At 31.8% G+C, this 17963-nt stretch overlaps 1 protein-coding gene across 1 annotated transcript; it reads right to left on the bottom strand.

Moving 5' to 3' along the window:
* Window positions 1-441: 441 nt before the first annotated feature.
* LOC126825706 (transmembrane protein 47) lies at window positions 442-17963 on the bottom strand. The gene is made up of 5 exons (XM_050555463.2): window positions 16908-17963; window positions 10758-10926; window positions 8630-8767; window positions 7241-7456; window positions 442-6268 (listed from the first exon to the last, which is right to left on the bottom strand). The coding sequence occupies exons 1-5, from the start codon at window positions 16947-16949 to the stop codon at window positions 6228-6230; spliced, it is 606 nt and encodes a 201-aa protein (XP_050411420.1). The 5' UTR covers window positions 16950-17963; the 3' UTR covers window positions 442-6227.

The raw sequence follows: 17963 nt of genomic DNA, 5'->3' as shown, positions 1-17963 counted from the left end.
ATCAGTATAGAGATCTGGGGTTGTGCAGTTTCAGTATTGCTAAAATGATACTGCTGCTTGATCATGAAAAGGCAGGGCAGTGCATATATCTAGACATTATTGATTTTGTCTAAAAGACCCAATAATTTTCCAGAAACACTTTGTAAGGTTCAGTGTGCTGTAGTGAACCAGACAGACTTAAAAAATGTCAAAATTTGCCAGTTACCGGGTATAGGTTTCTCCTGTTAGAGGACAATATTGGTGTCCGTCATTATCACATATGTGTTTTCCTTTGACTTTGGTCACTTACGATTCATGATTCATGACACCTGTATTACTCATCTATCGTAGCAATGATCTCTGTGTTAAAATTATATTTGGAACGTGTTTAACCAGTTCTATCACATATGTGATAATGACTGACACCAATATTGTCTTTTAAATAAAACAATGAGAAATAAGAATTAATAAAGCAATTATTTAATATAAATATGAATAACTACAAGTATTTTAATGGAGGGTATAATTCTAATCTTCAATTATTAATTCACTGGAATGTACACAAACACTAAACAGAAAAAATGGCAACATTCCAATAAAAAGTTTCACTAACATTAAATCATTTCACAACCGAATAAAAATGTGTAAAAATTTCAGGTCTACAGAAGGTGTCATAAAAAAAAAAGTTATATGAATTTATATTTTCAAGAGAAGTAAAACTTAATAAAGCTCTGCTGGTACTTATATGTACAAGAACTTAGTAAAAGAATAAGTGGCAGTTTTAAAAAAATTATCTGGCAAGCATCTGTGTCATTTTACACACAGAGAACTATCTACTTTGAAAATAGAACTCTGTCTAGAATGGCTGGTCATATTCAAAAATTATACAGGTCACAAATTCTATGGAATACAATTATTGCTTATTACTGAGCGTTTCGACTAGTAGTCAAAACATCGCTCAGTAATAAGCAGTAATTGTATTCCATAGAATTTGTGACCTGTATATTCCAGTTCAATGGAATACAATTATTGCTTATTACTGAGCGTTTCGACTAGTAGTCAAAACATCGCTCAGTAATAAGCAGTAATTGTATTCCATAGAATTTGTGACCTGTATATTCCAGTTCAATTACTAAATACCATTGAAACAATTTATTCAAAAATTAGTATTCTATTTTGTAATGGGGTTCTAATCTGTTAAACATCTTTCATGTACACAAAGACTAAATAAAAAATTTCAATTTTATTAAATGGAAGCAGAATAAATACTTTTCAAAAATTCATGAAGTATACTCAGCATTTTCGACTAAAATCGTCGATTTAGAAATTAAAGTGTCAGTCTAAAGTTCTCAAGCGGAGCTAATTGTAAACAAATAGCATAACCTTCCTATGGCCGCTTAGTCTCTACTTAAAAGACAATGCAGCACAAAATGACCAATAACAATTGAAGAAATAAACATTAATTCATGTTTGTAAACTGTTCCTGTCAGTGGAGGGACACTTATTTCTGATAGAGGATTTGTGTTTTGTCATTTAAAGCTCCAAGAATCAATTTTCCACCTTTCTAATCAATACTAAGATGCAATTATTTCTGTTGATTTTGTTCCTCATCAAGACATGGAACAAATTGCGTATATCACCATGTTTTTGGGTTTTTTTCAAAATATTTCTGGGGGAGGCCCCTGCGAACACCCTGCCATACTGGAGAGTGGAGAATCCTGGCGCCACCATTGACTTTAATTTTACATGATAAATATATAACGAGGAGATTAAGTACAGTGTAAGTGAATACAATGATTTTAAGAAAATGCTTGCTTATCTTTTATAAATATAAAAATATAATATATACATGGATATCTTATTTGCATTAACACAGCAAAACATGCAATTAAAACATGATATATGAAAAGAATAAAATTATATCCTTTGATCTTGTGTATTTATATTATGCATAAATTGTAAATGCTGGTAATCAAAATTAGCTTCTAAATATTTCATGATTTAAATTAAATGTCTCTGTGAAAAAAATAATTTTTGTCAGCATTTCTTCACAGAAATAACTAGATGCTTCTTAGTTGCTTTTAATCGTCAGTTAACAGAAACACACTGAAGACCCGAACTGGCATAAATTTGTAAAAATTAACATTCAACTCTGTAATCTTTTGGGGGTTTTTTTAAATGGCTTTGTAAAATCACCAAATAAAATGCAACATTTCTTCACAGTTAAACCAGGAGGGTTTTTTTTTAAATGGCTTTGTGAAATCACCAAATAAAATGCAATCAGTCAACATTTCTTCACAATTATAACTAGTGTCCTCTTATTTTCTTTTATAGCCATTTCAACAATACATGTACACTCTGAACTGGCATAAATATTTAGTGTTCATCTCTGTAATTTTTCAAGTTTATTTAGGATAGTTCTGTGAAATAATTACATAAAATGAAATCAGAGACATCTAGCCAAAAGCATGAGATATTCAAAAATATGTCCATGTTAAATATCTAGTTTGTAACAACAGTTAATAAATAGTAATGCTAGCTGTTAGTTATTGCAATGCTAGCTGTTAGTTATTGCTTCAATATTCATAAATTTTACATATGATAATGGTGTATTTATATGTAGTTCGCTCACAACAAATCTAAACATATTTGTACATACATAGTATCATAGTACAGATTACAACACAGATGTTACACCATCCTTTGTTGTAAGCTTAACATTATTTCAAATGGTATGGGCATTTTGTAAATCGTATATTAATTACACAAGATGACAGTTATGTGATGATTTTATAGAAATACATGTGCGTGGTAGTATAATCTGTATTTTCAGTTATTTAAAGATCTCATACCAGTGATATTTTGACTAAAGCTCTTGTGTATTATAAATATGTTACTTTACGTCTCGCTCTAGATTCATGAAGTTTCCAGAAGATAATCTTGTTTATAATTACATGTAGTTTAAATCAAATCTTATCTGTATTTTCAGTTTTTTTAAAGGTCTCATATCGGTAATATATTGAGAAAAAATGTTGACTAAAGCTCTTGTGCAGTATAAATATGTTCCTTTACGTTTCACTCTAGATTCACAAAGATAATTAATCTTGTTTTATAACTAATTACCAGTAATTGAAATCAATCAGCAACAAGATGAAATAGAACCAATTGATTGGGGTTTAACATATTGTCAATACAATAATCCTGTCGTTTTGAGTTAAACATTTCGTAACTTTCATATCAATGGTTAGGTGTACAATGTCAGATCAAATAAATTTACCTGGACAGTGGCATTTCTGCCTAGACTTCTTTCAAATTCAAACTGCAAAATTTTTTTTTACATGCATGTCAGAGTGGAACAAAATGTCAGTATAAGTTTAATTAGACTGAAGATATCCTTGTTTTGTCCTCGAACAATCAGAACAAGGACGGCACATATTGAATATGATATGTGAAAACCAACAACCAACAGAGATTGGATAAAACATATAAACAATGTAACATCATGTATAATTTATATGATATGGAAACGCTTAACAATAATAAAACTATTGCTACAGAAAGACTGTAAACACAATCAAATAGGTAAACATATTATAAAATATACAAAAATTACCATAATTCCTTCTTAAAACAGGGATTAACTATCGTTAGGTTAATCAGTGGATTTGTCAGAAGAAACTGAGAGGGTAAGTAAATATATAATAAGGTGGCCAAATGCCAACTTTAAACTCAACCCAACCCAACCCAACTCAACTGAACGCAATCCTCTCAAACTCTTATAACCAAACTTTCACTCGTTCTGACTTGAGTTGGGTACATCGACAAAGTTGAGTTGGGTATATATGTCGACAGCAGACAGAGTTGTGTTAGTATGTCGACAGAGTTGAGTTTTAAGATCAACATAGCGCCTTTTAGGATATGGATATAAATGTAAATACTATGAATTATAACTCGTAATGTAATCTGAGACAAAGTTTTGTTTATAATGGGCAAAATATATACAGCTTGAATACGATGCCAATACAACAAAATGCTATATTTTATTTGCTTTAAATAACATTATCTTAAGAAATCAGATCTTTCGTCATTGTAAATATTATATAAAGTTAGTAAAAAGAGTGTATTTACACATGAAGACAAGTATAATAACAATAATAATGAATTTATGTATAGCTATAGACATATAAATGTGCCTTAATTTACTAGACCATAGAAGGGGACTTGTCAGGCACACTGAATGTCCACCACCAGCATTGTCATCCACACTAAATCTAGAATCATTGTCAGTTTTAAAAATGTATTATGAACTCTGTACTAAGCTTAGAAATGAAATGAAATGGGGTTTAACATCCCACTGATCTGCTCCGACTAAGCTAATGAAGACAGACTAAGCTTAGAAATTAAAAACATGATAAATTCTGATGGGTTCATACATTGGGCCTAATGAATAAAACCAACAAGTGTTAAACAATTCCATGGATAATTTTATTCTGAATTGTGTTCACAGAATATAAATGTGAATTTAACTCAGAACTTTGTGACAATTTTTTAAATTTTGATAGGTTTCTTTATTTCGAGTAGAGAGAGAGATAGAGAGAGAAATGGGGTTTAACGTCCACTCGACACAAACTAGTCATTTCGGGACTAACACATGGTTCAATTTTATTTCAATAATTTGCTTGCGCGTAGCGGTCTTTAGCAGTGGGAGGAAACCGGAGGACCCAGAGAAAACCCACGAGGTTGGACAGGCGACCCTACTCCTTGTCACGTACAGTTGACTCAATGACGGACCGTATGATACAGCGCGCACATGCTAACCATTCGGCCATCCAACCCCCTTATATCGAGTAGAGTGTTAACCATAAAAGTTGGACTAACAGACAACAGACACAGGTGAATCCAATATACATCCACAATAATTATGAGATAAAATTACTAAAGAAAAGATTATTTTTAAGTTGCTTTTCACAATATTCGAAACAGTACACGTTTTTCTGTACTATTAACATAACATGTATATATTTTTACATTAAATAAATGATCATTGTATTCAAATAATAACGTGAGGTATGACTAAAGCAGTTGGACCACATAAATTTCCTTTAGTAAATATATTTATAACTATAATGTAACTATGATGCATCGAAATATAGATGTATACAATTATGTTGTATAAATGGCACTTAAAATTCCCATTATTTTATTGTAAAGACAAGTTGTGTAGGACGGCAACTGAATAAGACAAACTATCTTAGATAGTTTATTGCTCCAAGCTGCAAACAAATTTTCTATTCTCAATTAAATAATCAATTTGCTTTGATTGCTAATTGTGTTGCCCAGCATGTATTACTGTAGTTTCATCTTCATGGTTGACAAAAAGAATGAAATGAGGTTTGACTTCCTACTTTTCTGCACCAAACGGGCTGATGAAGATGGGCATACGGGCAGCGTTCTATGAGGGAAATTTGGTCTGTACAGAAACTAAACACTTCTGTCCACTTTTCTTCTTTTTTAGTGAACCAAGCTTTACTCACTGAACAACTGTGGCCCCCTTAATAAATGACACATTTCAGAATAAATATGGTAGACAAAAATGAGTAAAATGTCAACATGTAGACATAATTGTATAGACTAATGTCATTTATACATGACAGGCACAAAGTATTAAATATAAAGGAATAAATGTAAATTATTGTAAATATATATATAATATATACATCAATTAAAACTAATAAAGAGATGTCTACACCAAGCCTGGAAATATGGCATCTATCACAGACATTGTTAGATACAACTCCAATTTTGTCAGACACAATGCCTCTGGTGCCTGTCATTTTGTCAGGTACACATTGATCTTTTATTAATGTTTTTAATATGTTTAATACATGTCCAGCACAAAGCTCAAAATATCAGGTCCTAGTTCATGCCTGACAAAGAGTGAGAGAGAAATGGGGTTTATTGTCCCCTCGACACAAACTAGGTCATTTCAGGACAAACCTATGGTTCAATTTTATTTCAATAAAAGTGGGGAATCAAAACCACGCAAGTTGAATCAATGACAGATCTAACACACATGTGTTAATAATTTGGACACCAAATCCCCCCCAGGTACAACAAGCATCATTATTTCCAGGCCTGTTTTATCAGATCCATTTTATAAATCCCAGTCTATCATCATATCTTTAAAAGATAATTTATTATTCTTAATATCAAATAATATCTAATAACAACATATTTACTAATTAATCCTAATAAAATTCTCTATTTCTATTTCTCTGTTGAATTTTCCCTTTAAATAAAAAAAAAAACAAAAAAAAATAAAATAAAACAAATAAATTCAAAATAATATTAATATTAAAATGATCAAAGAAAACTTGTTGATTTACACATTCTGTTAATAAGGCCAAGATAAAAAAAAAAAAATCAACTGTGTTTACTGTTATTACCCAACCAACCCTATTTTATTTTAAACCCTATTAAACTTTTTTTTATCTCATTTTCCAGGCCTTATAACTAGGTCTTGGAGTGATTTTCTCTAAAAAGAAAAAATTTCAACAACCTTACTCAGTAATTAGACTAGAAATTCTATGAAATAGATAATACAAACCCCACAAAAAAAGATTTTCCACCTGACCAAAACTAGTTTTTGGGCAAAGTAACCGTAAACATGGGTATTTTTTTTTTCTTGGCCTAATGATAGTGTGTGAAAACAATAATTGAAAAATAAAATGGCTTGTTCTTAAAGCAGTACAAATATGCTGTGGAGTTTTCACTCTATATGTGACAATACTAAATTTACAATGTCATTCTAGAACTCCTTAAAAATGAAAAATTCAATTGTTCTTGATAAGTACTCAAGCCTGGAAATAAGGCATCTGTTTCAAACATTATCAGACTCAATTTATTTGGTGCCTGTTATTTTGTGATTTTTCTGTGTTTTTATTGATATAACACATATCTATCTAGCATAAAGTTCAAATTATCAGAAATCAAATCAGTAGTGCCGTTTCCAGGCCTGTTGATGCTTTTGGAAAAATCAAAGAATTTATATATTCTTCCTTCAAAGGGAAGTAACTCCATTTCTAACGTAGCATCATAATAATTTTATAAGAATTCAAAAATATTTCAAGTAACCTTATAACAGATTAAGCATTTCAAACAATTGATTCACTCATGTCTAAAAAAATAACTTTTAATTTTATAGTTATTTGTAGACAGTAAAATAAGACATATTAATAATGTGAAAAGTTATTATCGTAACCTTGATGATGGGATGGATTATAATTTGCACTTCTCTGAACCACTGTATCTTCTTTCATCTTTAAGAAAAATAAGACGGCAGCTCCAACCATGAAGAATAAACCACCCCATGCAATACCATATGTCCAGTCAAAATTCCAACCAGCAGAATGTTTGTCCTGTATTTCCTCAGAGAATTTTGATGGATAAATCACTAAGGCAATGAAATCACATACAGCTGGAATAGAAAAATAAAAAGAAATATAGCAATTTTAACAGCAATATTCCATCAGATTGGTTCTAAAGGCAGAGTATCAGCATTAAATTCTGGATATAATTTAAAGCTGGACTCTGATTACAAAACTACAGAAATAATCAAATAAAAAAATTAACACCCTAAATCAGGGTTCCCGCGGCTTCGTCAAACATTTTTTCAAGGATATTCAAGGATAAATATACGTCAAATTCAAGGATTTTCAAGGACATTTTTTAGCCTAAAGTTACAATTTTTCATCTTAAAAATAACCAAAACATTACCAACTATCGTTATAATCTCATATTTAAAAGGAATTGAAGACATTTGAAACAAAATTAAGGATCTCAACTGAAATTCAAGGATATTTTCCTATTTCCGCGAAATTCAAGGATATTCAAGACCTTGAAAATAAAATTTTAAATTTAAGGATATTCAAGGATTTTCAAGGACCGCGGGAACCCTGTAAATAATCGCCATACTTGTTTTCAAGTTGTAGAACGATCATGGCGATTGTATGGCGTACAAAAACAGAGGCAGGCCATGCCCACATCCAGTTCACGCCTTGTCACACTATCCACATCCTGACTGATTGACGTTTTTTTCACTAACAGTTTACTGAAAGTATTATTGCTACACAATTATTATATCTGATCAGGTACATATTATTTTACTAATTAGACGAAAAAAGTAAACAACCGTGTACTTGATTAGGTCAAGTCGAGGACAATGAATTCTTAATATCAGTGAGGCTATTTCTTTCCATTTTGACCTCTGATCTGCATACTTATACCTACTTTCATCAACACATATCCTGTGGTGTCACGAACGGTTCCATTAAACATTAACAATGCTGAACATGATCAATCAGAATAGATTTTACATGTCTTGTCAATAGAATACATATTTCAGTTATTGTCAGATTACCAATATAATATGAAAAATAAGGAAGGACAATGAAAAAAACCCTTAGTTATATGGATGAGACAAAAACCAAGGTCCAGTTGCTTGTAAAAGAACCCTTGACAGTTGGAATTCGACAAAGAGTAGGCCGAAACACCACTGTCCAGGCAAACTGTCTATCTGCATTGGCCCAATGGTTGGCGCAGAAAAGTAGGACATTGAACCCCATTTCATTTCATTTCATATTTTACTGACCTGCAGCAACATTCAATATACCAGCAATGATGTACCATAATCTAGTTTTAGTACAGATGCCAAATATACCTAGAGGTATAGCACCAATACATGCTATCAGAGCTATAATAATAAAAGCTCCACATGCTGACATCCAATCTGAAATTATACACAACAGATATTAAAACTAATGTATTGTTATTCATATTGAAACATTATATTGTTTGTCAATCAAGACAACTTAACATACACCCACCAGCATCCTTAGTTAAGAGGTAAATATGCCTATTGCAAGTCTTTCTATAGGCTTTAAATGTTATTAATTAGACCTTTATTTACATAACAAGCCCAAAATCAACTCTGTAGATTCTCAGATGGCTTGGATACAGCTTGGATTTAAACAGTCATTCATTTAATAATTAAATCATTAAATGACTGACGAAGTTAACATTTACCATTAATCACTGATGTCACTGATAATCAAGGGTACCGTAGGCATTGAGAATGTTACTTGATAATCAAGAATATGTGTGCAAGAATGATCGGCAATTCTCGGAAATGCTGCAGAGACAGTTGATGCCTATTTCTAGTCCAAACTTCCAACAGTGATAACTTCATTTAGAATAAAGTAGTTTGACTGTAATTTTCAAAATTTTCTTTTTTTATCATCTATTTTTGAATGGCCAACTCTTTATTAAAATGTTAACTAATGTTTCTTTAAGCATCCATTCAGCTATTAAGTCAGTCTTTTCTAAGCTGGGGTCAAGTAGTCCATGAAAAAATTTGGGGGCTTCACAGGTGGGTAAAAAATGGGATCTGTGAAAAAAAGATATACAGGTAAAATTCAGTATGCAATTGTTGGTATTTGAACAATAGGAATGGTGATCATCTTGCTACAGGTTGATGTAACACTTTTTAATCAGAAAGGTGATTAAGATACATTGTAGCTCATGTTAGATTTGACACATGCCATATGTCCTCAGTGCCTAATATGAGAAATCAAACTGAGCAGATATGATAGGTCCTCAGATTTGTTTGTGTGTGGAATTTTACATATATGTAAAGTTAGATACAGGTTAGTTCAACAAAGTTTATTTTAACGTTTTATGTCAATCAGTCAAGAACTCAACTTTTATTGAGTGAATCTGAGTGGAGTAACATTTTTAGATCAACAATCATATAATTAGTCAGGGCAATAAAGCCGGAGTCTGGAGTGCTGTTATGCAATTGAATGTCAATATATACTATTCCTGAATATCGGATGAAAAAGGACTAAACTCAACATTAACAGAACACAATTTTTATGGTAAACAATCACTAGTTTATTCTAAAAGCACAAGTTTTGACAAGTATCCTCTTGTATTGTGCTTGATAATGATAAAAGGATCCTCTTTTATTGTGCTTGATAACGATAAGAGAATACTTGTCAAAACGTCATGCTTTTAGAATAAACTAGTGATTGTTCCCTATAAAATTTGTGTTCTGCTAATGTGTTTCTCAATCGCTAAATGTCACGAAAAGATTAAGCTCTACAGTAGAGTTTATTTATCAACAGTCAGGGGTGGTAACTATGCAAATATCTTTGCAAAACCATTGATAACAACCATCTTTACTCCAAGGGGGATTGGATGGACGAATGGTTAGTGTTTGTGTGTGTTGTATCATAAAAATTCTGGGCATCTGAGGAACATGTACAGTATATACCTGTCATGTCATGTCACTGATAAGTAACATAATGTATATAAGATTCTTCATATCAATTTATGTACCCAGTAGGAATTAGAAAAGTTTGTGTTGCTAGGTGTGATATTTCAAGTCAAGTTTTTTTTCTTGTAACAACAAATCAGGGCCCTGTTTCACGAAATGTTAACTAAAGAAAAAATCAAAATTTTAGTAGATACTTCAATTTTGATTGGCTTAGCACTAAAATCAATCTAATATTATCCAATCAAATTACTAAAATTTGGATTTTATCTTAGTTAAAATTTCGTGAAACAGGCCCCAGTACAATACGCTTACCCTTGGAAACAAAAGATCCTATTTCCTGAAGATAACAATGACTTCAGGTGACCCAAATTCAGCCTCTGTTAACCCCAACAAAAGATGTTCGATGGGTAAAATTTTGAAACAGAATTCCTGGTACACTTACCCTTGGAAACACAAACTACAGTTGAACCAGCAACATCATAACAGTCCTGCCACAATCCCCAGGCTATATAGCCCTCACTGTTATGAAATCGAACATCTACCCAATTAGAAGCTGATACAGCTATAATAATCAACAATAATGCTATACCATCAAAAACAACAGCAAAATGCTGAAAATAGAAAAAAATAATAACATTCAATGTTTACTTCTAAATAAATTCATTTACTAGGATTGGTGTACAGAGTTTAATATTTTAGTTGCTTTTGATCTACTCTGGTAATATTCAATAGTTTTTTTAAAATTGCTCAAATTGGAATCTCCTCAGTGTATTTGAGGGGCATCTCTGTAATAGGCTTACATTTGTGTCCTGCAGACTAATGCCCAAACAAATAACTAAGAAATTAGTATTCCTCATCTATCTGATGTCAATTGAAAATAGTAACATTTTAAAAAAATTTGTATCCTACGAAATATATGATTTGAAAAATTTGCAGATCCATGGATTAGAAAGATCCAACAAAAATGATCCAAAAATTTATCATTTTAATTGAATTGAATTGAATATTTGAATAACATTTGAATAATGACTTAAAAAAACAAATATCCAACTTGTAAAAGCAGCATCTGATGTAATCGCTACTGCAGAGTTTGGCAAAACACAGATTTATGATTTCAGATTCACTATAAATGCACATTTTGGAATACGGATTAGAAGTAATTCTAACTCTTCAAATAGAAAAATAAATTACAAATTACTATTTACTTAATGCAACTTCTTTTAATAAGGTAAAAAACATGTATTTGTGAAGTTTTATTTAACTCTGTGTTTATCAAAACAAGTCTGTATTTATCAGTAGTAGTATCGTGGTACATTAACATCTGCTTCCACTAAGGTGATATCGCAGATGTCTTCATCAAAAGGATAATCTGTTATATAGTAAACAGTAGAGCAGAGTTTAAAGGTTTGTGTCAATACTAACTCTCTAAAGACAACTCTTCTAATCACTTAAACAACCAAATTATTGACATAACATGTTTTACACTATAAACATCATGGACACATTACAATAACATCTTTTTTAAAGTTCTGTAAGCACATATTTAGAATAGCTAGCTATACAATGTTATTCTGTGTAACAAGTTGTTGTATCTGGTTGAATGTTAATTCTCAGATGATAAAATGTGAAAATTTGGCACTTCAAATTGAACTATCTAAAAGCAAGGTTTTACGATGATCTCAAATAATTCCCATTCATGAAGACACAAATATTTGAAACTTACAAATGTTGAGCCAAAACTGAAAGTTAATATGTAACTGTTATGTTTTTGTATCTCGAATCTCGACTACTGTTGACTTTGAATCAGATTGCTGTTTAAATACAGCTTTGTCCTTTATTCCAAACTGATAAGAGTAAATGGTTCCAAGAGTTATGGAATGACCGCAAAAACTAATAGCAACAAATTAAAAACCCATTGTTTGTTTAAAAAGGATTTGAAAGCCAAACCTTATGTCTTAGGTAACAATCTCACATATTTATGGCCACGTCATTGTTATGCAGCGGAAGCTCTGACCTTGTGATAGAAAAACTAAGATACACTCATCACCCAACCCCACTTATTTGTCGATTATGTCCCTTCTGCTCAGAAATTGAGACAGAATCCCATTTTTTAATAGAATACAAAATGTATTCCATCCTCCGTTATATATCAACATCGTTTTAAGATACATTCCCGGGTACAAACTGGGTGATTTGATGATATATTTGGACAAAAAACATATTCAAACTAATTAATCTTTCATAATTTTGCTTCAAATCCTTCTCAAAACATTGCAATTGTCAGGGAATAACCGGCTATAAAGAATTGATCAAAAGGGGTCATGTTTGTGTCACGTGACACAACGGGTGCGAGGTTGGAGGCGAATTCATTGCATACAGAAGACTATGCTGACTATTTATTACAAATATCGAAGCCTAATTAAATTCTCGGATTATCCACTTCCCGCGTCTTTTTCCATGATTTTTATCTCAGAAAGTGTTGTACTGGTACGTCTAACTCTTCATAAAGTCTATCAACATGTACATTAAGAGCTCAATCTCCGCGTGCAACCTTTGACGTCACGTGTGCAGACACTCCTAATCGTCAGGCTGTCGATTAGGGAAACACATACATTTTTCAGGGAATCCATTATTTTTCTAGTAAGATTGGATATTTCTACTTTCCATATATACGAAAATTGCCATACTTTTAATATTTATTGGAAATAACCAACCGATAAATACTTTTCTGGGAACGCAGCTTTAAAGGCTCAATACCACTCTTGTTGTAACTGAAAAATATGTCCCAATCTTTATTCTGGTCAACAATTTGTACTATTTTAGAATATTTCAATTAATTGATGATACAAATTTCATCATAACACACCTTATTTAAAAATTTTGAAAAATTCAACACAATGGTTTGAAACGTCTAACGTAAACCTTTTCAAATGAAACTTCAATTTAAAAATATTTTTGAACCCTCTGGACAAGTAAAATAGGATGTAATGGATAATTTACACAACAGGTGGGACACTTAAACATCTAGTACTTAGATAGAGATATTATTTATTTTCTGGAGCTTTCAAGCCAGAAAGAGTGTTATTGTCCCTTTAAAGAAATGCATAAGACAGATGTAAATTTTAATAATATGTCTACAAAAGAAAGTTATTTGTATGATTGCATCAATAACAACCAAAAAGTTTTTAACTCTAACCTGTTAGCTCCTATATATTATTACCAATAAACACCTATTTAACAGAAACAATTGGTGGCAAAAACATTGGTCTATGGTGTTCAAGAAAGAATGATGATGAGGGAATTATATCTTTTAATTACAGTAACTATAAATAAGTTTATATATTTTTAGCTATTTAGAAAATTAAAATAATGTAATGGACACTTGTTCGAATCTGTGTTAGGCCACAAAATTTGAATTTTTCTTCTTTTTTCCTTCGGAACATCATGGACCTTATAAGGTCCATTGAAACATCTATTAAAATTCATGCTTCCTATTTCTTTTTGGAAAAAAACAATTTAAAATCTGAAAGTACTTGGTAGCTCAACTCAAAACCTTTTGCATACTGCACACAGCGACGCATCTACTTCATACCTCGAGAATACCTGTTCTCTGGCGGAGTTAACTGTAGACAGACAGCCTAAGTTTGGGATGAACCTTTTGGTGCCAAATTTTTAAGTTTTGAAATTTTAAAGAAAACATTGTTCATGATACTTGAGTGACTATTCTATTCATCAAGACCCTTATCGAAGAACTGGTTGGTCACATGGTACACTGTAAAATGTATTGATTTGTCGGTCCACATGACAAAGACCTACTTCAACTAATGACACATGATGCCAATATGGAAACAATAGGTTTCATTATCACCAACTGGCCAGAGACTTGACACTTGACCCTATAACACCACCATCTGTCTACAAGATGGCTTTAACACTGGCAAACAGAAACAGTCTGTTGGCTATCTTTCAGTTCTACTGTACCAGTACACAAATCCATGTTTGTTTGGAATTACGGATTTCTTTCACCTTGCCTAAATTATTTATTTAGGTTTTTACCATGCATGTTTGAATGAATGTTTATTTGGCATGGTCTCAATTTAAAATCACACCACTGTATGTTTGATGTGAGAACTATTTATAAACAAATAACTAAATTTCAGTATGTAGTTACATTTACAAAGGAAATATTTCTTTATGGGACATAACAGTATAATTTGCATGTAGTTTTTACCTTTTAGATATGCCAGTATGCATCTATTCAAAAGCCCTGATATAATGATTACCTGGGAAAATATTTTTACTGGGGTTTTTTTTGGGGACAAAAAAAATAAATAACAAAGGCGAAATTTTTAAACAGGAGAGGATGAATTTAAGAAAGCTTTGCACTATGACCATGTGTAAGGCAATGAAGATATTAGATAGAAGGCAGGAAAATTGACTGTGCCAGCCAATACAATGTATTTCTAGCTGCTCTTGGTTTCCGATCAATTATAGGGGGAACAATTCCAAATTTTCGCAGTGCACTTAAATATTTTTCTTCAACTCAATCATCTCCATTCTGGTATGACGATGGACCTTGTAATACACTTTATCATAAGGTCCATGGTATGACATACAATTCATGCATTAGGATATTCAAATGCATTCAACAGTTAAGTCAATCATGTCACATGTTAGATACTGGAATCCTAGCGTATTCATTACCAGGCTAATTTATTACCGGTAAAATCGGCGTATTCATGACCAGTATATTATAGGGTTGATTGGTCGGTATATAAAGGTGCTAATTTATAGTACTCATCAGTGCCAATGTCTATGGGTGTTAATTAATCAATAAAGACATGACAATAGAAGGATTAACAAGGTATTTATTATATATTTTAAATAGTCATAATACAAACAACAGTTGAAATATTTCATATTCGAAGACAATATTTACATATAAAACATCGTATTCAGTTGATGCGATTAATAATAGCCATAGTTTCGTATTCAACTTTGAACTGAGTATTGTGTTTAACTTGATGTTACTATTAATATTTCTTTATCTATCACATTAAAAAACAACGTATTCAGTTGATGTGATTAATAATAGCCATAGTTTCGTATTCAACTTTGAACTGAGTATTGTGTTTAACTAGATGTTATTTAAAATACAAATTAAACAGGTTCGTAAATAACTGTGAACAGGGCAAGCGATACTAGGATCCATTGGAATTAGGCTATAGTTAACTTGATATGTATCTGAGATATTGATATCAAATGGTGAAAGTTTCATATTTTATTCGAAATATATACAAATTCCAAGCTTGCATCGGAATTGGTTTGAAGTTTAAAATAACAAAGCCGGGATTTACAATCTCAAGCTTAAGATTAAATAATTTAAACAACAACTCAATAATAAAAAAAACAATTTCAATACATCAAACACCAATCATCAAAATCATCTATAATAATTATCGTATAGGCTTCTATCCACACTGATGAGTACTAATTAGCACCTTTATATACCGACCAATCAACCCTATAATATACTGGTCATAAATACACCGATTTTACCGGTAATGAATTAGCCTGGTAATGAATACGCCTGATACCAGATACTGTAGTAGCAGCACCTTATTTTAGTAACCCCAATTTCTCATTAACTAGTGAATTGATTTCTAAAATTTGATTCATTTAATTTTCAAATCGGTACAGGTACCCGATCGGTACGGTACTGATAATCTGATATAATTGGTTGTCCTATTTGAAAGAAATTTGTGTACCGGTACTGTATGTTAGATGGGAATTAACAAAAACTTTCAGAATTAATTACTGTGTAACTTTGCCAGTGTTTGATCGCCTGGATAATCAAGGAAGTGGTAGCCCAATAACCAATCAGGTTGGCGTACATGTCATGTATGCTAATCATAATTAAGAAATTGACACCTAACAACACTAGATTTTATCTCCACAGCAATATAATTATCATAATCATTATGCTCTGTTTAACAAATTATACAAGTCTTGATATGTAGGCTACCATGCACGTCCATGTCCATTGCGTGTGGATGGTTGCTCTTCGCCTATCTTAAAATCAGCCGAGTCTCTTTGACTTTGAGACTGCGAATGCGTGAACACTCTCCTTTTATGAAAAATATGTTCAAATATGTTCAACAAATGTAGATCTATGTATTTTATCGAACAATGTCAATTTTCCTTGGCTTTATTATAGTTTAATCATGATGATGAGACTTCATTTTCAAAGGGTTGAAAATTAGGCCAGGAGGCCTGTCTTACATTTTCCCTTTATAACTAATGTTAAAGAAGTAAGTTAACAATACAATGATTGGTGAACAGTAGCCTAACAAGCCAAAAGCTACTTTATCAAACACTTAAAATTTTGACTCTACTTTTATATGGTAGACTAAATAGATATTAATTGCACGATTGTTGTTATCATTTTTGAATCATGTCATAATAACATATGATATAAGGATGCAGTTCATATGATTCAACAGTATTTGTCGTGAATTCAGAATTGAATTGGCATTCCAAAAATATTTAATAAAACATGTGACCCATATTTTTTACTTTTGCTTTATCTTACCTTTATTGGACGGCAAGTTCGCACTTCTACCTCTTGGGCCATTTTTAGCAAGGCTTCCTGATGTTGAAGATTTTAAATACAGACACTGAATATCGAATATCAACAACTTAAGGTGTTCCTATTTTTCGTTTCACTGATGAATCACAACAGCGGAAGTGTATAAATGTTTGGTTCGGCAGAGTTACTTCCCCTTATTTGACCAGCCACCAAACAATCGTCTGCTTTTTGGCATGATCTGATTTTTAATGAGAAAGAAGGAAAAGATATGTTTTAGAATGTCCTATGCCCCCACCCCGATACTTGCTTTGACAACCGTGTATCAAGGCTACTGACAAATTAAATTCCAGTGTTAGGGACATGAAAATGGCCCTGGACATCAAATAATTAATTTTGATTTATTTGAAATTGAATCAGCCTCCAGGCAATGTCTGTTTAAAATTAATAAAATAGTAGATTATAATTTATATAATTAATTAGATATAAATCCTAGAACATTCATGTTTTTTTTTATTCTTCTAGGCTTCATTTATCAAAACGTTGATTTACACTGATGCAGGATCAAGAGATGAGGTTTCTTAATTAGTCGCAGGCACATGAACATTTTCCAGATAGCCTACACGATGTGTGCTCACTGTGACTGTGTAGGCTAATTATGTTGTTGACAGTTTGAGACAGTATAAGTATAAATAATTCTAACTGACAAAATGTCTCACTAATTCAGGCTAAGGAACTGGTAATCTACCTGACATTTTGAACTTTGTACCAGGAATGTAGTTTATTAAAAAAATACCATCAAAAAAGACAAATCTGTGCAGGAAAAAATGACTTGACATCTCATGACACGAATATTAGGAGCGACTTATTTAAGTGAGAAACAAGACTGGAAATTCCCAAGGATCAAACCTGCGACCTCTTAGTTTGTGAGCAGTCAGTGGCACCTCCTAGTCCTAGCATGTTTCAAGAGTTCATTAGATAAGATTTTTTTTTTTTTTATCAACGATCAGTTTTTAAATGAACACGATATTCAGAATGATTAATCATGTTACCATTGTAGGC

The sequence above is a fragment of the Patella vulgata genome, chromosome 6 (assembly GCF_932274485.2).
Source record: "Patella vulgata chromosome 6, xgPatVulg1.2, whole genome shotgun sequence".
Taxonomy (NCBI): Eukaryota; Metazoa; Mollusca; class Gastropoda; family Patellidae; genus Patella; species Patella vulgata.
Note: the sequence above shows the minus strand (reverse complement) of the source record. Positions and strands in the feature narration are given on the sequence as shown.